At 39.9% G+C, this 21,352-nt stretch overlaps 1 protein-coding gene across 1 annotated transcript; it reads left to right on the top strand.

The window, feature by feature from the left end:
- Positions 1 to 3,747: 3,747 nt before the first annotated feature.
- On the top strand, positions 3,748 to 14,045 carry cav1 (caveolin 1). The gene is made up of 3 exons (XM_048607643.1): positions 3,748 to 4,104; positions 6,380 to 6,553; positions 12,113 to 14,045. The coding sequence occupies exons 1-3, from the start codon at positions 4,075 to 4,077 to the stop codon at positions 12,452 to 12,454; spliced, it is 546 nt and encodes a 181-aa protein (XP_048463600.1). The 5' UTR covers positions 3,748 to 4,074; the 3' UTR covers positions 12,455 to 14,045.
- The last annotated feature ends 7,307 nt before the right edge of the window (positions 14,046 to 21,352 follow it).

A 21,352-nucleotide genomic window follows, 5' to 3' on the forward strand; every position in this document is an offset into this window, starting at 1 on the left:
AAAAGGAAACTTGCAGACAGAACCGTAAAGTCAACTTGTGGAAAAGGCCACTAGCTGATAACTAAAGTTGTCACGTTGAGTAAATGTAGATTTGTTAAACTGCATAGCAATCTTACATTTTAAACGTAACTTGCTCTGCTAACATAGAGAACCCAGTTATAGTTGAGATATTGCACTCTTTAATGTGTCTTCATGTCTGTCATGATTTATATTTTGTTATCAACAGCCACTACCTCAAATGCTGATGCAAACCTTTATGCATAAAGAATTTTTATAACCTTAATACTGAAACCTCAAAACTAATTGTAATCTCAGAGCTTAACTAAATTATCATTTATGCATAAACTCAGTATATAATCTATATGCCAGTTCACGATCTTAAAGCTTGATTTGTAAGTCTTCATGATAAGCTGAATTGAATATTTTATACACTCTAGATATCTGAGCTGGATTGCATGCACAAGGAAAAAAAAAGGACTCATAAATTACAAACTAGTACAGCACAGAAGAGGGCCATTGAAAGCATGAGATCAGCATTATTTTTCAAAAAAAAAGTCCAATCAGTAAAATTCACCCATTCTTTCTTCATAGGACTGCAATTTGTCTCCATCAGTTGTTTGTCCAATTCCTCATTGAAGACGGCTAGTGAATCTGTTTCCAGTGTCTGATGAGCCAAATTCTGATAATTCCAAATCCTAACAACTCATTACATAAAGATAGATTTTCCTCATTGTCTCAAATCAATCACCTGAAATCCCTGGTTGTCACATCTTGGAATTTCTTTCTCTCTGTATTTATTCTGTTTGAACATTATATGATCTGAAACACCTTGATCACAACTCAGGTAAACCTTCTCTAGTTTGATAGTCTCTCTAGTTTCTCTAGTCTGTCTAAATGACTGCAATCCGTCATCGCTAGAACTATTCTAGTAAATCTCTGCATCCTTTCTAAATCTTTAACAAACCTCTTTAAGTGCGGAGCCTAGAATTTGATAAAGAATTCCATCTGGTATTGAATTAGTGCTTTATGTAGGTTTAGAATCACTTCCTGGAGTGGTATTCCATACTTCTGTCATGAAACCCAGTCCTGCTTTGGTATAGCACTTCCCATAACTTTACCACTTCACAAGCACTTTAGTACTTTTGACATACAATGTTGCAATGTATGAAACTGGATGAATAACAAATACCTATAAATAGCAATTTGATAAGAGTCAGAGAATCAGCTTAGTGATGTTCCTTCGGAAGAACTACTATCTGGGGCACCAAGGAAACTGCCCTACTCCCCATTGAATTATGTTTTACATTTTTTAGTTCAGGAATGAGAGGGTGATACCTTAGTTTAACATCTGATCTGAAAGGTGCCACCTCCAATTGGGAAATGGATGAACAAGATTCCAGCGTTAGCACTGAGGTAGATTTAGCTGTAAAGGAGGCTTCAGAGATGGGAGAGGTGATTTTGGGAATGGATTTGAAACACAATGATAAAGATTTTTACATTTGAAGTATTTTTGGACTGGTAGCTGATGTAACTTAATAAGAATGGGCTTTGGCATGGGATAGGATATGAGTATCAGAGATTTGAATGAGCTGAAGTTTGCAAATGGCAGTTGACGGGTAACTGGCCAAAGGAACATTAGAATTGTTGGATCTGTTGTATAAAGGTAATAGCTCTGAAAGAGTTAATGTTACATTGACTCCACTATTCTACAGCTGTCATACACACACCTTGTAGTCTATTCTAGCTTTTGGAGGGACCAGATAGATCTCTACCAGATCACTAAGGTCTTAATAATTATACATAGCAAAAAGTAGTTGCACTTTGTACGATAATGCAGTAAACCTTCCTGTTACTTAAAAATAGATCTCTGTTTTAGATAACCTATAGTGGTGGATCCTCAACCATTTGTCACTAGATAGACTGAATACAAAGCAAAGACGAAGGGGAATGGTAAATGTGTCACTGAACTATCAAACAACTCTTACCCAGTATCACATACTGGCAGAAGTAGCAGATACCAGGATTGTTCAACAGGGAATACCACAGGATCCAAAGGGTGCAAAGGCTTTAATAAAGGTTTGACCAGTAAATGGCCAAAGGCAAGAATGTAATGGAGGTGGGCGGAAGTGGTGTTTATAATGGAGGGAATGAAAATCAGGTTGAATAGAACATACAGGTGCAAACAGCTGCTTCCAGTGGCTAGAGCTGTTTGGATGATGGAATCATTGCATTTGAGCTTGGAATGGGATGTCATAAAGAAAATGGCTGCAGTCTTACCAATATTTAGCTGGAAGAAATAAAGCTTGGATTTTGGAGATGCAGTCTTTTAATAGCAATGCATGTTTCACGGGACCGTGTTCCCATGTTTGTAGATGATGGTACCCGGGGCCACTATTGAAGGGAGATGTTGTTTTCCCAATGTATCAAAGACTGCTGAGATTGGACACCCATCCATGTTAGAACTATAGAATCCCTACAGTGCAGATAAAACCCATTCAGCCCATTTAGTCTGCACTGACACTCAGTACAGCATCCCACCCTAATCTTGTGACTCTGCAACCCCAAATTAACCATGGCTAATCCACCTAGCCTGCACATTCCTGGACACTACCAGACAATTTAGCATGGCCAATCCAGCTAACTTGCACATCTTTGGACCTTGGGAGGAAACTGGAGCACCTGGCAGAAACCCACGCAAGCACGGGGAGAATGTGTAACTCCACACAGTCACCCAAGGCTGGAATTGAAGCCGGTCACCCGGTGCTGTGAGGCAGCCGTGCTAATCACTAAGCCACCACGCCAAAAATCTGAGAAAGTGGAAGAAGTTAGATCTATGCTCCCGGGAGAACTGATTATATGGACAAAAATGGTTGCAGGTTAGCTCGCTCAGTTGGCCAGAGGCTGGTTTGTGATGCAGAGTAATACCAACAGCATGGATTCAATTCCCATGCTGGTTGAGGTTACCATGAGGGACTCTCCTACTCAACATTTTCCCTCGCCTAAGGCGTGGTAACCCATCGCCAGTCGTCTCTTTCTCGTAAAAGAACACTTGTTGTGGGACGGTGGGACCTTTTATATTGTAGTTAAAGGCAAATAGCCGTGTGGAGTTTAGTTTGGTCCCCTGGTCTTTGACACATGAATACTTTTCCATAGATGGATTCCTATTGTTAATAGTAGTTAAACCCCTATGAAATTTGCTCGATTTCCTCTTTTCTACACCGACACGGTGGCTTAGTGATTAACACTGCTGCCTCACAGCGCCAGGAACCCGGGTTCGATTTCCCCTCCTCGGGTGACTGTGTGGCTCCCCTCTGGGTGCTCCGGTTTCCGCCCACAGTCCAAAGATGTGCAGGCTAGGTGGATTGGCCATGCTAAATTGCCCATAGTGTTCAGGGCTGTGTAGATTAGGTGCGTTTATATGGGGATGGGTCTGGGTGGGATGCTCTGAGGGTTGGTATGGACTGTTTCCACGTTGTAGGGATTCTATGGTAAATTTCGCAAGTATCTCTTGAGCAAATTTCCATTTAGCTGTCCCCATGTCCGAAACTTTGCTTCCCTTCCTAAGAAACAGATTTCACTGCACTGTTACCCTGTTTGGAAAACATTTTCCCAAAGGCACTTCCATTTCAATGCAAGTATCAGTTGAACTTTCGTCACTAATTTGCCGGAGTTAGTCTCGCCTTTCCTATGCCAGCACAAGAATGCCCTGCTTCCGTGCATTAACACTCGATCTCCTCTCACACATTCTCTCCCTCTCGCTGGTTTGACGATGTTCGCCTCTTGCCTCCCGCAGCTTCCACAGTGGGTCTTGTCCAAGCCTTGCCGCTCGCTATGATTCACTGCAAAGTCATGTATGCATTCCCTATTTTCCGCTGTAGCTGGGAACTTGGCGTTCTGTGCATTGAAAAGCAGCAGCTCTTCAAGTCAGAGCTCCCTTTACAGCCCAGGGGAACTGGCGGTCTGCCACAAAGACCAGCGATCACTACCTACTTTGACATTACTATCTTCCTTCCGCAGGGTAGTAATAGAAAGCTGCAGCAGATTTGCTGAAATCCTCCAGTTGTTTGGGGAGCTATGTCTGGTGACAAAACCGGGGATTTTGAGGTAAGGAAGAGTTGCGCCCGCCTTATTACAACTAGATGAGACCACAGCTGAGGAACGGGACGATAATAATGAACTGGTGCGGGATAGCAACAATAATTGCCGGGGTGGCGGGGCGTCGCTGTACCGCTTTTTCGTTGTGAAGAGTGTATGCAAGGTTGCCTGTTGATTGTGAACGCACACTGCAAAATAACTGAACCTATCGTGACTTTGAAACAAAAATGCTTGGCCATAAAAGAAACTAGAAAATCCACGAGACCTTTTCCTTAAAACAAATCAATTATACACGTTAGATTGTTATTCAAACTTGTAAATCAATGGAATATAAAACGTCTTGTAATGTGGGGAGACAGGTCAACATTTGGCAATGGACTATGCTCCTCATAGAATTATCAGGAAGAGGCCATTCGGCTGTTTGAGCCTGTCCCGCCAGTATGACAGAGGTTAATGCTCTACTCCATATTCCAATCTTATCTCTTCAGCCATCTGCCTCCAGAATTAGATCAATCCCTGCTGGTTTATACCCAAGGACTGAGCATTCAAAGCTCTCTGGGGCAGAGAATTGCCAAGCTTCACGGTACTCTCATTCCTAAATCGCAGGCTCCTCATTTTGTGTCTGCCAGGCCGTCTCCCCAACCTGAACCGCCCAGTATCCAACCTACCAACTCCCTCCAGCATTTTCTGTTCCTCTGGTGTTAATCGATATTCTTAAAACCATGCAAAACTGACAATCGACAAGAGGTAATTTATGGATGGTGTCAGTTGGATACGATTTAACCTGTAGGATCCTTCATTAAAATCAGGGATTCACAGGAGAACTGGAGTCCACGAGAGGACATAGACATCTCTCTCTCTCTCTGTTTGAGAAGACGAGTACAATTTAAAGGGCGCCACTCTGCACAGGGCAAGGCGAGGAGCCAGTTCCCTATTAGGTGCCACAGTCAGTGCGGGGATTGAACCCGCTATTCTGTACGACACGTTAACTTCCTACTGACACTCCAGTCTTAAGGAAGCTCCCCAAACAATTCCTTTCCTGTTAAAACATCTGATCTCCACGGTGACTCAGTTCTCAAACTGCTGGATTTATTAATCCTGCATTTACTGTTCTGCAAAATGAAACAGAACTTTCGGAGAAAGGGAATCTGAGAGGCTGGTGGATGTTCGTATACAGGTATTGAATTCGGTACCTCCCCAAGTAGTTGTGCATTGCCCGAAGGGGATGGGGAGGGAGGGGAGGCCGGCTGTAGGAGAATACAACGCCGTGTTCAGTTAGCGGGCGGTTTCTGGACTCGCGAAGTCTTACAGGAAGATATCCCAACAAAACTTCGGTGTTTAACTGGCAACAGGTAGCCTGGATGATGGCGTCCCTGGTGCGAGATTTTCCAGTGCTGCAGTGACTCACTGTAGCCCTCAATGAGAGATTTCCCAGTGGGATGCAGTGCTGGAGTGACTCACTGCATTCCTGAATAAAAAAAATTCCCAGTGGATGCATTGCTAGAGGGACTCACTGTATCCCTAAATTGGAGAGATTTCCTAGAGGGTGTAGTACTGCAGTGTCTCACTTTATCCCTCAGTTGGAAGACATTTCCGAGAGGGTGCATTACTGGTATGACTCACTTTTATCCCTCAGTTGGAGCGATCTCCCAGAGGGTGCAGTGCTGAAGTGACTCACTGTATCCCTAGCAGTGAGGGAGATTTCCCAGTGGGTCAGTGCTGGAGTGACTCACTGTATCCCTAGCAGTGAGGGAGATCTCCCAGAGGGTGCAGTGCTGGAGTGACTCACTGTATGCCTAGCAGTGAGGGAGATCTCCCAGAGGGTGCAGTGCTGGAGTGACTCACTGTATGCCTAGCAGTGAGGAAGATCTCCCAGAGGGTGCAGTGCTGGAGTAACTCACTGTATCCCTAGCAGTGAGGGAGATTTCCCAGTGGGTCAGTGCTGGAGTGACTCACTGTATCCCTAGCAGTGAGGGAGATCTCCCAGAGGGTGCAGTGCTGGAGTGACTCACTGTATCCCTAGCAGTGAGGGAGATTTCCCAGTGGGTCATTATTGTTGTGACTCACTGTATCCAGGCGAGCCCCTGTGCTGCCCCCTGCTGCCAGATTGGGAATGGTTTTGCTGCCGCCAACTCCGGTTCACAGGGGTGTGGTGCCGCTCTACTTTTCCACTTAAATACGATCAGGCTGCACAAAGTTCCTCTTAGGTATCAGGCAGCGGCTACCTTCGGTGTTTTATGTTGGAACAACTCAAAAGTCAGCTTAAATAAGAAATTGTTGTAAGCCTTCCCAGGAACTTTTATACCCGTCGCCGATCAGATACCACGGGAACATTTACAAACCCAATAATAAAATGGAAGATGAGAAGTTGAACGAGAAATACGTGACAGATGTTCACACCAAAGAGATCGATTTGATCAACAGAGATCCAAAACATCTGAACGAAGATGTGGTTAAGGTAAGGAAGAGAGATGAAGTTTGTTAAAGTTGGAAATAATGCAGGAATTAAAGTTAAATGTTTGTATAGAAGGTAGTCAGAGGTAACAGGTTTGCAGGGACAGGGTTATTACCCAGTATGATCCCAACTGCTCTCAGTCCTATTGACGAACCCCTCTTACCAATTATAATTGTTCCAGTTTCTCTGGGCGTCGTGTCTCCCCCGTGAAGCATCGAATTTTCGACCCCCCCGGAGGATATGGATTGATGTTGAGCTACTGGTTTGTTTGATAGGCACCAGGGACGGATTGCTGTTGAAAGCTGTCACAGAACTCTAACAACAAACATGGAATTGGCCGAGAGATGATTCATCCCTGAAATAGCCTGAGATTTCAGCGACAGACCGGAACTTGTAAACAGTGTGAAAAGTGCAGGGTCCTCCCGGTCTGTTGAAAGGACCCGTGTGGATTATACTGAGTGCAAAAAAGGCATTTATCAAAACTGCACCCCGCAAGCAGCACCATACCCCACTGCACCCATCACCCAGCCCACTGCTCTGTAACCACTCAATCCACACCCCAGTCCACCTCACCCAACTCCCCAGGCCACTGCTGTGTACTCACTGCACCCAGCTCATTGCTCTGTAACCTCTCAACCCCCAACTCATTGCTTTATAACCTTTCAAGCCAGTCCACTGAACCTATCCCCAGCCCACTGCTCTTTACCTACTCAAGTGAATCCACTGACCACTGCACCCATCCTCCAATTCACTGCATTGTGTCCACTACCCCCATCCCCCAGCCCACTGTCCATTTCCCAATTCATTGTTCTGAGTCCGCTGTTCCCAGCCCACTGCTCTGTGCCCTGTGCCCCACCACCACTCACTGCTTCCAACATGAAGTCCACTGACCCCATCCCTCTGTATACTGCTCTGTGCTCACTGTGCCCATTCTGCCAACCCCCACCACCCTCAGTGTTCACTGCATCCATCCCTCAGCCAATAAAATTAAGACAGACATGGATAGGGTGGATAGTTGGAGTCTTTTTTTCCCAGGATGGAAATGTCAAAATCTAAGGAACATATGTTTAAGATGAGCGGGGGGAAATTTAAAGGAGATGTGCAAGGAAAGTTTTTATGCAGAAGGTGTCAGGCCAGGTGGTAGAAGCAGATACGATGGCAATGTTTAAGAGGCATTTAGACAGACACATGAACAGGCAGGGAATAGAAGAATATGGACCTTATGCAGGTAGACAGGATTAATTTAGAATCGCACCATGGTCAGCACAGACATGGTGGGCCAAAGGGCCTGTTGTTGAGCTGTACTGTACTGTGTTCTATGTCCTGTGTAGCTGCACCCTGCTGCCAGCCTGGTGCACTGTGGTCACTGTACCCAGCACGAAGTCCCATGCATCCATCCTCCAGCCCACTACATTATGCTCACTGTACCCAGCACCAAGCCAACTCCACCATGTCCACTGTATCCAGCACTGTGTGGAGTTACCCAGCACCCAGCCTTCAACCTGCTGCATTCAACAATTAGTTCATTCCACACAGTCAAAAACTTTACGAGAAACTGACTACCTGCCAAACTTTTACTAATTCGTATATACATATTATCAAAAGAATCCAACAAACCAAATTAGCTTATTTATCAATTTCAGTCTGATGTTGGATGGATGAGGTAACAATCACATAAAACAGATAAAAATAACCAGAGAAAAGAATAACTGGAACTTCTTTTGTATTTGTCATCGTTTCATCACGTAAAAGTGACATGTTAATGCGATTAAAGGAAAACAGGAAAAAACAGGTTTGGTAACATTTTTCATGCAGCCTGTACATTTTAAATTATCAGATGCTTTCTTATTAATAACAAGTATATTTGACACCCAGAAGTTTAAAATCAACATTCAAAAGAAAATTTGTGCAAATGATCATGTATGCAATTGAAATATTTAGTATTGCTGATTATGTTTGAAGTCCAATATTAGCTTTAATTAAAGGATCATTATTGCATTGATAAAATCCGAACCAAGACCACAATTGTGAATGTGTGCAATGATGTAATGAGACTGTTATTATTTCACCCATTGTAAATTTATTTTACATTTTAACAAAACAAGCATAAAAACTATATTGTTAAAGTTCATAGTGCAGTACATTTCTACCACTGTGGAAAACAATTTTAAAACTGGGGCCTGCTCCCCAATAATGATGGTGACACCATTTTTAGCTTTAACCATAGAAAGCATGAGGATGGTGTCAGTACTTTGACAGGCTCATTGTCATTCTTTCAAATGAATACTCTGTAAAGCAAATTATGTGTAGCACTTAAATTGCAACCACTATGGAATCTAACGTGGGAAGTCCACGTGTGAAACCTGTATAATAACACACTGTAGTAACACAATATTTAAATTAAGCCTTACTAAAGGAAAATTAAATTGATAGCATGGCACAGCAAAGCAATTCTTTCGCACGTTGTTACCTGTAACTATTGCATTAATCAATAGAAAGGCAGTTTTAAGCATTCAAAGATGTAGCTTTCATTTTAAATGCAACGGTCTTAAACAAAAACCAAAAATATTCAACTGTATGACATGTGCATTTTATGTTTTAAACAGTCTTTTTTTAAGACACAATCTTACTTTTTAAAAGTTTTCAGAACATCTATTATGGAATTGTGGAAGGAACCACATGTATACATTATCACTTGCGTTTGCTTGTGTCATATGTGTAGCCAAACCTTAACAAAGACAGTCTCGGCTCTTAAGAAAAATCCAGCTGTGAACATTAAACATTAAAGCAGTAGCGTAGGCCAGAAACTTGGACGATGTCATCACACTCTTGTCACTGGCATGTTTTAGCTCTTATGTCAGACATGATATATATAAATTGATAGGTTGCAAAAGTATACAGATATGGATATTGAATGTAATATAACCAGATAAGTGATGCTTTTCATTCTAGGTCTATTCCAGAATCTTATACAGTGTTACAACTTTAGCATTTTTCTTCTGCAATCATTTAAACCTAACTAAACCCTTACTGTTTGGGGAAGAAAACTAAAATTTGAGCCTGATATCTACTTGTAATTCAAATCGCCACAGCTCAACTGCTGCATTTTCTTTAATGATCTGGCCGATTTTAACATTTTACTAAATCTAATTGGCATTTTTCATTTGCATTTGCATTTGCATCTGCAGTACCACATTATTTTGGCAAGAGCACTAGGAACTGATGGCCAAAACTAAAATTGTTCCTCTTCAGCTCATGGGCATGGATTCTGCTTTTAATTTAGCCACCAACTGTTTGGTTACTTTTGTTCTCAGGCTGCAACCATTGTAGGCAGTAAAAGGGCAACATAAAAGTCTAACCAATTGATAAGTGCAGGCTGGGTTCAGGAATAAAACCTTTATTGTTCCTCCTTCTTTCCCATCCCCTGAATCATATGGCACTTGAGCATGTTTGGAACTCTTCCAATTGAACCATGTTTGGGAGTCAAGACTGGAGTTTTGACTTCAACTAAAATAGCTAAGACCATGCTGCGTAGAGCCGATTTACAACTCTCATTACCTTTGTCAATGTCTCAACAGATGACAGATGGTGGATGGCCTGGTAATTTTGCTGGCTTTTGATGCAAATGTTAATACCGAGGGAATTATTTTTAGCTGCCAGAGGCTGTTACCAACAGCTAAAACCAGGCTGAAGTCTTATTACAATGGGAAAAATAAAATTGGTCTGAAGGTTTTGATGCAGAGGAGAAAGAGAAACCATATACCTCAGTAAACTCTTAACCTTGTGCTGCATGAGAATAGATAATTGTCATTATGCTTCAAATGCTTTCACTTCACTTCAAGCACTGAGACATTTTTGAGATGTGCAGTGAGGTGCTGTGTAAATAAATGCCCTTCTTTTCCCACTCCTTTCTCCTGTGGAAAACCTACGTTGAAACTGCATGACCTGTATGGAACAGCCAGCACTATTGTACTGTACTCTACAAAGAACACAACTAGTGACTATGCTATTCTTTTTCTCTGCTATTACTACTTTTTGCTCTTTGCTCATTTCTAGTTCTTTTTTTAAAGATGCATCTTTCTCAAACGCTACACTTACCTGATACAATTCATGTGAAAATGAAAACTTCATAGCCACTATTCAGAACAGGCATTGCTAATTATGTTGTGGCAAGAATTATAATACTTTAAAAGAATTTCAGATTGTATCTAATTGTTTTAAGCTGATCTGATCTTATTCAAATTCATCTATTGCTCTCAAATTCTACTATTCCCAGAACAGTATTCTATCACAAGATGTGTTAGAAGATTATAAATTGGTGCTATCAGGCCGCCATTATTTCCATTGTATGTATAATTAATCCAAATGGGACATAGTCAAACCGAGTTAATGTTTAAATACCATTTCCTGTGTATTCCCATGCATTCATGAACATCATAAGACTGTTAGATAAATAACACATCTTTTCACAGTGACATTATTCGATGATTAAATTTTTTTATGCCCTAACAATATCAGTTGCTGTGATCTTCATATAGCACAGTACAACAGTGCTGGCTGTTACATACCGGCCATACGATTTCAATGCCGGTGTTCTATAGGCACCTTGGGGCCCGCGGAATCTTTGACAGTAATCCAAATTAGTTCATGTTTATAGTTTGTCAATTATCACTTGCAATGTAATTCTATTCTGAATTAAATTACCAAATCTGCAGGTATATAATTTTTTACATACCAGGCTCTACACATTGCGACTTTCAGTGTCAATTTGTAGGTTTACCCACGCCATTGCACAATGCTGCATTATTCCAAGCCCTCATGTATGTGTTTCCAAATGACTAGATTAAGCATTCTATCAGATTGTTTCTGCCATCTGCATCCAAAATTGTTTTTGACTACAACATGTCAAAACTTATTTATCATAATTAGGAGGTTCCTGACGTGTAACATATCTCGACTGTTTCTATTGTTTACCACTGATATTTTCCAATCTAATTTTCATCACAAAGGTTCCTTTAATTTATATTTGCTAAGTGAGGATGTCATGAGGATGGAAAGAATGTTTTCATTTCTCTCCATTGCAAAGCCCTTTTGTATACTAAGCTTTAACATTCTTAACTTAGTGGAGAGAAGCCAAAAGCTAAAGTTACATCCTAACTATTAAAAAAAGAAATTTGAAAAATAGTGGTGTTTAGATGTCGAAGGATGAGAAGGCTAAAAAAAACTCCTCTGAACCAAATATAAATGATTGGAGGCAGGTAGAATGCAATTCAGCAGCGACAAACCTGAGGGCAGAAAGAAGCGTAGGCAATACTGATGTGTAGACAAGTGACATTAATTTGAGATTTCATCTGCTTAATGGAGTTTGCATCTAATGAGTTTGTGAATGTGAGGTATTCCAATATTTCTGATTCATGGAGAACAATGATTGTAGATATTATTCAAGCAAAAAAAGCAGTTCATTATTTATGCTTCCCAGAATATTTTTATAGTTTGCAAATGCAAATTATGCATTTTCTGCAGAAGTTTTAATCAGTATATTTTGTATTTCTCCTACCATAGATAGATTTTGAAGAAGTGATTGCTGAACCCGAAGGAACTCACAGCTTTGATGGTGTTTGGAAGGCCAGCTTTACCGTCTTCACAGTGTCTAAATACTGGTGCTACCGCCTTCTGTCAGGGCTCTTTGGGATACCTTTAGCAATCATCTGGGGAATTTACTTTGCGGTTTTAACATTCATCCATATTTGGGCAGTGATGCCCTGCATTAAGAGCTATTTGATTGAAATACAGTGCATCAGCAGAGTCTACTCTATTTGCATCCACAGTTTCTGTGACCCCTTTTATGAAGCTGTGGGGAAAATATTCAGCGGTATCCGAGTATCAATGCAGAAAGAAGTGTAAATAGGAAAATCTTGATAGAAGTGGTTGGTCAGTTTATCATGTAAGCTTCCCACCAAGTGGAAGTTCAGTTCCTTTTGAAAAAAAAACATGTTGGTGCCTTTACTAATTGCACTGTTATAGGAAAATGATGGTGCATAATCTTTCATTTTATTGCTTATCCCTCAAGTGTTCTGTTATCCTTTTATGGTACTCTACATTTTAATACTGATCTAAGCTTAACACCAACATTCCTTTACTGTTAAATACCATATGACTACTTTTGTAAACAAAATGAGTCATTGCTTTTCTTCAGCAATTTAGCCCTATTGCTACTTCACTCTATTGTGTTTCATAAAAACCAGAAACAAATTCTTTGATTCACAGTACTGTACTTACCAACGTGGTAAGGATAAGTGATTAAACACTGAGCATAGGACCCTTAATACTGTTAAAGTAATAGAGACTTGCAACGAGATAAGATAAATAAGTATTTTGTAATGAAATGATAATTGTGTAATTTCCAAAACCACAACACAACAAAGAATTGTCTTTGTTTTGTTTTACTTGAGGTTGTTGAATTTTCTAAAAACATGAATATTTTAGTTATAAATTACATATCCAGGGTGTTAATCCAGAATATTCTACAACTGATGCCAGCTATGTATTTGTAGAATGGTCATTTCAATTGGAAACTAAATAGCTCCATGAGTTATGTTGCATTTTGATGCCAACAGTGTTGAATCTTCCCATAACACCATCCAAAATGTGTAATATTCTCTATTAGAGTTCTCCTTGAGTAAGCTTTTCAATTTTTTGCCTTTTTTTGTAACTTTTTAGACACTCTAACCTGGTGAAGTATTTGAAAGAGAGCAATGGCAAATAAAAGACCTTGCAGTATACCTGATGCCTCCATCATTTGAAAAATTGTGACAAATAACATGTTAATATACCATATGATTATCAAAGCAAATACTGATTGTAACTCAGATTTTCCACATTGTACATTGCAACATGTTAACTAGCTTTTAAAAAAATAAATATACAACCCAAAAGTGTTAATACCTAGAATTTTCCAGCTTGGATAATTGTAGTAATAGCTGAAGCCAAAACCATACTACTGAAGCAGAATATGTTTTGATAAGTAGAGTTTCCTTCTACTTTTAAACTTGCAAACATACTTATAGGTTCAAACTTTTTATGCCAAATATATCAGCTGCCATGTTGAAGATATCCAGCAAAAAATTAAGAGATTGCTACAACTGCCATTATACAGAGACATAGTTGGAAAATTCTTGTGGGGGTTGTATATAGTCAAAGTATAGTTTAAGGTCTTTCACAAATTATAAAGAACTAATTTTATAACTGTAGGGTATTTTTGCAAAAGCTACTTTAGACAAATGCAATTATATCACTTATTAATCATACAATATATAAAATTTAGCTTTTTTACTGTCACTTTTTAATTGTTTTTTAATTATTTGATCTCTTGGTAGATTTGTCTAAGTCATACTGGAGCTTATTGATGCAGTAGATGGTCAAGCATTTAAAGTATGTTAGCATGTAAGAGCTGAAACTATTTAAAAAAAATAAAGAACCAAATGTTTACACTAATGAATTTGAGTTATATTTTTTGACATTATTACTTGTACTAATACTGAAAAGTGAAATGATCTTTCCTCACATTCAAGAAGATGAAATTTGGTTTTTAGTGCAACATAGTCATAACTATAAATAAATAACTTGAACATAAGATATCATCTAGGTTTTCCAAAGCAATAGAAGTGACTGTATTTTACATTGCGTGGAGTTTACATTAACTGCCTAAGGTTGTTATATATAATAATCTGTCAATATATTTATTTGCTTCTCCAGTGTTGTAAGGAGAATTTTTTATTGTTGACCACACATTTAAGTCATGTTACAGAACTGAGCTGCAATTTGTACATGAAATTGATTGATACCCTATGATGATAGATCCTTTGCCATTGCAATAAAGTAACAGCCCCTTTAAATTTCCTTGTGGAATATCATTTGCTATCATCTCTTTTTAAATGTAAAAATAAGTGAGACAATATTAATATGAATGGTTTCAGAAATGTTCTCATCTATGATGTTCATTTTGAATAATTGACGGTGTATTAATTCTAATATTATTCCATAATTTGTAATATTAATTCCAGACAGATACTTAACCATAGAATCCCTACAGTGTGAAAGCAGGCCATTTGGCCCATTGAGTCCACACCAACCTTCTGAAGGGCATTCTACCCAGACCCACCCCATCACTGTAACCCTGCATTTCCCATGGCTAACCCCCCTAGCCTGCACATCCCTAGAGACAATGGGCAATTTAGCATGGCCAAACCACCTAACCTGCACATCCTTGAACTATGAGAGGAAATTGGAGCACTTGGAGGAAACCCACACAGACATGGGGAGAAGGTGCAAACTCCACACAGCCAAGGGTGGAATCAAACCCGGATCCCTAGTGCTATATGGCAGCAGTGCTAACCATTGAGCCATCGTGCAACCCAAAAGTAGGAGTAGGAGTAGGCAATTCAGTCCATCAATACTGGCCTACCATTTAATATGATCATGGCTAATTTCATCTTGGCCCCAACTCCACTTTTGTGGCAGCTCTCCATAACCTGTTACTAATTAAAAATTAGTCTATCTCCTCCGTAAATTTATTCAGTATCCTGGCATCCCATTCCACTCGGGAGAGGTGAATTTCACAGACTCACGACTTCTGAGAGAATGATTTCTCCTCTTCTGTTATTAAATCTGCCACTAAAAGCCTAAAACTATGACCTATGTTCTAGATTGCCGCACAAGGGAAACAAGTGCTCAATGTCTGGTCAATCCCCTTAAGCAACTTATAAATCTCTGTTAGATCATTTCTCAACTTCTAATCTCTAACAAGTAGAGGCCTAAACTGTTCCATCTCTCCACACGAAACAAGCCTTTTATCTCTGGAATCAATCCAGTGAACCTTTTCTGAACTGCCTGCAGTGTAATTACAGATGACAGAATTTAATGATTCTATACAGAATAGCACTCTAAGTGAGACTGGAATAGTAATTGAATTGAGATCTGGGCTCAAAAGTTAAGGCTGGCACTTCACTGCAGTTCTGGTGAATGTACTGACTATTGGAGGTCCATTTTCACATGAGACAGCAAGCAAAGGCCCCATCTGCTTTTTCATGCAGCCATAATAGTATCAATGACACAATGTGAAGAAGAATAGGGAGGTCTTTCTTGGTGCCCTGGCTGAGATTTATTTCTCAATCAACTTTAATAAAAGAAAGCTTCATCTGGTCATTACCACACTTTTGTTTGTGCAAGCTTGCTGTGTGCAAATTGCTTTCTGCACTCCTTACATCAGTTATTTGGCTGTAAAGTATGTAGGGATCTCCTGAGGGTGCCCATTTAAATGTGAATCTTTCTTCATATTCAGGGATGCTAATAGACTTCACAGATAAAAACAACTTCCACAGCAACAAAACATTGCTTCACCAGAATTTATTAAGGGAGTAGTTTTAACCCAACCACTCAATGAGCAGCCCCCAATCCCGGTAAATGGCACGTTTCTGAAGAAGAGTCATATTGGACTTAATAACTTTGTTTCTCTCTCCACAGATGCTACCAGACCTGCTAAGTTCCTCACACACTATGTTTTTATTCCCTCCAAATTGCACATGTTTTGTTGTGTAACATTCAGGACAGATTGCAAAAGAGACAAATAGGTCAAACACAATACACCTGTGCAGTCACGCTGCAATCTCAAAGGCATCTTGCTTTGCAACAGGTAGGCTGTACTTAACAAAGGGGAGTTCGGTGGAACATTGGTTACCTGCAGAATGGGGAGGAAAATGAGGCACTGCTCTGTGTTGACCTGCTAGTAAGGGGGTCTGAATTTCATATTGTCTCTCTGGCTTTTCTGGCATGAAATAGGCATCAAAGACTAGCAGATTGATGGCATAGGTTCACCTTGTGAACTAGAACCTTTGCTAAATTGGACCTGAAACATTTTAGAGAACCTTGTTGACTGTCTATAAGGAATGCGGTATGTATATAAATATTAAGATTTAATATTCTGATTAATATTAAAATAAGAATTCTAAGGAATGATTTGCTAAATTTATTGTGAAAGTGCCTGATTTGTTGGGTCATTAGGATCAGGAAATCATTTCCCAAATAGTTGGACAACATATGACATCATTTAAAGAAATACTCAACTCTAATAAGGTAAGCTTTTGATTTGAGAGTTCTTGTGGCACCGTGGTAGTGTGAAAAGGAGACATGGGTTTGAGCCCCATCTGCTCCAGAGGTATGTAGTAACAGGTTGATTGGAAAATATCTAAGTTCCTAATTAGACTTGATAGTTTAATTTTGCTCTTGCTTTCACTGACCCCTACACTTGGAAATTGATTTTTTTTGGAGGTCTTATGCATTATTAAATATTTGTTATCATGACCATGTTGGAACATGAGCATTTTGTTTGGTTTGCCTTTGGGGCCATGACACACAGCAAGGATAACAATAGCAGCAACAAAGAAGGAAGCTGCTGGCTGCACAGGCTGTTTGAAGTGGGTGAGGGAACAAAAGGCAAACAAAGTCTTTAAACATGAGATTGTACAGGAATTAGGTTGACTAAAACAGCTTGTGTTTATTTAGCAGCATTAATGTAGCAAGATGTCCCCAAAGTGCTAAGTCACATAAGGATGTATTATGACAGATGGCCATATTCTTCATCAAAGAAGTATATTCTCAAACAGCATCTTTAAAGGAGGAAAGAAAGATAAGAGAGGCTTAGGAAGGCAATTCCAGAGCTTAGTATCTCAGCCCCAGAAGTCATGGCTGCCAATGATAGAATGATAAAAATAAAAGTTGGTCAAGAAGCCAGAATTAAAGAATTGCAGATAACTTGAATGGTTGAAGGACTGGAAAAGTTATGGGGATATGCAGAGAGAAAGATTTGAAAACACTGAAGTTAAAATTGAGATGTTTGTTGAGTCTTGACATAGGTCAGGAAGCACAAATATGTTGGATTAATGGAATTCTGTGCAAGTTAGGACAAGGACAGCAGAGTTTTGGATGACCTCAAGTTTACAGAGCATCGAATGCCAGAGGCCAGCAAGGAGTACATTGTAAGAGTCAAATTAAAGGTAACAAAGATTTGAACAAGGATAAACTTCAGCTTTACAGAGAAGCAGTGCCTTAGTCACTCTGCAATGACAGAGTTCTGCGTATGCGGAACTAAGAATTATAGAGCAGTACTTGGGTATCGATAGCATCACTTTCACCTCCACTCTCTTGAGCAGACGCAAGATGTGAGGACCTCTCCAAAGAAATGCTTCTGCACACTTGTGCGTGGTGAAGTTCCCAATTATACCTCTCTAAGATTCTAACTTACGCATGGTGCTAGTCTTTGAGCTGGTGTTTCAATTGGTATTGTTAACAGAGCCTGAAACATGGGGAAAGTTGTAGTTCTGGTTCTTTTGGGCCTATGAGAACTTGAGGAAATGAAGTGGAAGAGAGGTACAAGAGTTAGCAGTTAGTGGTATGGGTGTTGAGGAAGAGATGAGAGACTGGTGAAAGCAGCAATCATTTGTTATGCATTGTGCATGGGAGGAGATTTAAGAAGCAAAAGTGGGTAGGATGGAAGCTCACTTATTTCATGTTAAGCAAGCATAAGGTCATAGTTAGTATTATCCCCGAGCCCTTATCAAAGGACATACTTTGGGAGTTCCCCAACAATTTTGGACCAACTATGAATTGATGAACCAGGGGTTTTCTGACAGCTGATACTTTTCACTCTGAAAGCGCTGCCAACTAACAAACCACAGTACCATATCTCTTGATGGTATTCATTGTGCAGTGCTTAGTGAATGGTTTCCTCTTCCCTAATGTGATTTCTGCAAACACAAAATAAAACAACAAAAGATTGTGGATGCTGTAAATCAGGAACAAAAACAAGTTGCTGGAAAAGCTCAGCAGGTCTGGCAGCATCGGTGAAGAAAAAATCAGAGTTAATGTTTCGGGTCCGGTGACCCTTCCTCAGAACTCTCAATAATCAGTTCAATTGATTTTAAAATGGTAACTGCATCTATTTATAAGTTGAATGAAATGTAAAGTGCCAGAAACTCTTCTGAAAAGCAGCCATCAAATACAGAAACATCAAATTGTCACAATCCCAGGTGAGTTTTTTTGCAGACATTGCACATTGAAATAATTTAAATGTTCAAAGGTTACATATCTTAACTGTAATTATATATGTTGATGCAAATCATTGTAGATTTCAATATGATGTCTATTTATTACTAATTAATTTGTAACAATGATGTAATAATTAGCTCGGCAGCTCCGAGACCTAGGTTTAAATCTGCTGCAGTGATTGTTTTTCCCTTCAGAGTTAACTCTGTAAGTAAGCTAAGTGAAATCTTCCATTGCACAGGTAGAAAACATCCAACATTGTAGGGCTGCAGCATAGATTTAGACTGAGAATCCTGTTTGTCACCATGCAGCCCTAGCTTGGTGCCATGTTGGCTTAGATAGCTGTCACCATAGCAACAGATACCACTGCTCGAAGGGGCTTGCAGCATCTCGACAACTTGTGTTCCAGCAAATCACCCAGGATTTCTGAGGCACCATCCTTGGAAATGCTGGTTGTTATGTAGAACATAAACTTGCTCTCTTTTCACAAGTTGACAGCAATTATGGTCCTACTACCACCACTCCAGTGTTTCCCTGCCTAGTCGTCATAGCCATCCAGAGGCAAACTGTTACCACCCATGCCTGCTCCAATGTAGTCTAAAGTCATGGCCTCAAGGCCCAGAACTGCAGATGAAAATCAGCCGCCAACCATTGGCTTAATACAGCAGAAGAATACTCAGCCAAGCAAAGGCACTAAAGAGAAACATAACATTGTAGGAGGTGTTGGATAAAGTTTTTAAGAATTTTTTTTGTGGCGTCTTTTATTTCAACCTTTTTGCCAAAGGGATGTTATAATGGTGCTTCGCAGGGGAATGAATAGATTGGGATTTGTGGAGGAATTGTGGAGCTGTGAGGTCATCCCAAACCAGAATCTGCTTCTGAAAAGCTTGCCCAAGCTTTAGTATCTTTGGTGCTTCCTCCTTTCATCCTCCTTCCCCTGTGTCTCAAGGTGTTCGTTGAGAATCGGATGGCAAGAGCTGCATCTATATAATATTCCGATTGTATAGAGAGCAACAGAGCACTACAGATGCCCCAGCAAGTATTTGGAGGTGGATGAGATAACAGTGTTCCTTCAGAAGTGTCCTTTTAAGCAAGCTGTCTTCAGCTTCCCATATACTCAGTTTGGAATTCCCTCATTAAACTGCACCACCCCTCTCTTCCTTTTAAGTGTCTCCACCAATCTTATCTCTTTCATTTAGTTTAGCTCACCTGCTCTCTCCTTATGTTACCTTCTTGTGTGACTTAATGCTGACGTAAATTGTTATGGATCATCTCTGTCAATCTCTTACTTTGTCCCTAACTGTTATCACTTTCTGAAAGCTTTAGAAGAACTTTTAACATTTACCCGTATCTAAGTGGAGGAAAATGACAAGTGAAGCATAGCACAACCTAAATAGGACTCTTTCTGAACTGGAAGGAAGCCAGTTTAAATTCCCCATAGACCCTGATGCTTATATACACAAAGTGTACACAAAATGGGTACTTACAAGAGAATTAATCCAAGAGAATTATTTTCAAATCCATCTTACAGTTTGAATCTATTCTGATATATGAAAAATTTATGTAATCTAAATATTTCCTTAATCATATATATACCTTGACAAATAAGTTAATAGAATACTACATCCTGTGTAACATGCTTCACTGTTGTCAAAACCATTCCCCTTCAGCTGCGACCTGTAGTTCTTTAAAAGGTGAAGATAAATACAATTTCCTTTCGCTCACCTCGATGTGACCATGACAAGGGATCACAAACCATAACCTGATACATAATTTTATAATGTTATTGTGAAGGACCTTGGGATTTGTCATTATAGGCCTTAACTAAATACAAGTCGTTAATTTTGTAATTAAAACTGACTCCAGGAAATCTAATATACTGACTGTGCACTATTTTACTGACGGCAAGGCTCATTCTGAATAGAAACACAGTTGACAAAGAGAAATGTTCCTAACAAAGCCACTCTTGTTGCCTGTGACTCTGAGAAGGAACAGAGATGTTACTAGAAATAGCACATCGGACTGCACTGCATTTTTCTTCTTATGCATATGAGATATGCTGCACTACTTTATGACAGATTAATATACAAGGAATAAATTACTTGTGATTTCAAAATGTTTCCGTCCTGGTTTTTTTTTTGATGGAGGGAATTCCTTGTATTTTCTTTCTTCTCCTCTATTTTCCATGTATTTATTAGCCCCAGTTGAGAAGCTTGGAAGGTGGAGCAATCTCTCCCACACTCTTGCCAATATCATTGAGACACTGACCGCCAGAAAGTATAGGAAAACAGTCATGGGGACTCTTACTGGTTTTCTTTCTATTGCTGTTAAGAGGAAACATCTGGCTTCCCCTGGGCTCCCTCTGGTGCCAAACCTGAATGAAATGGGGAATAGGTTTTAACTCAGTTAAGTGGACAGTTGACAGTGGCAGATCAGTGCGTGCAATTTAGCTTTCCATTAAACTCCACTGAAGTCTGTGGAAAGGAAAATCAATAGGGGTGTATAATGACCAGACAGTGTAACACTATCAGTTACTGCCTTTGCCATAGCTTGAAAGTTACCCCCAAGATGTCAGGAGCCAGCTTAAGCTTGACTCTGGATCTGATCCCAAGTCTTACCACTGCATTAATAAGACAATGGGTTCTGACACGTTTGTCCTTCCAACAGCTGAATTAATACGTAAAATATTTGGGATTGCAGCTC

This window comes from Rhincodon typus, chromosome 18 (assembly GCF_021869965.1).
Source record: "Rhincodon typus isolate 14 chromosome 18, sRhiTyp1.1, whole genome shotgun sequence".
Lineage (NCBI taxonomy): Eukaryota > Metazoa > Chordata > Chondrichthyes > Orectolobiformes > Rhincodontidae > Rhincodon > Rhincodon typus.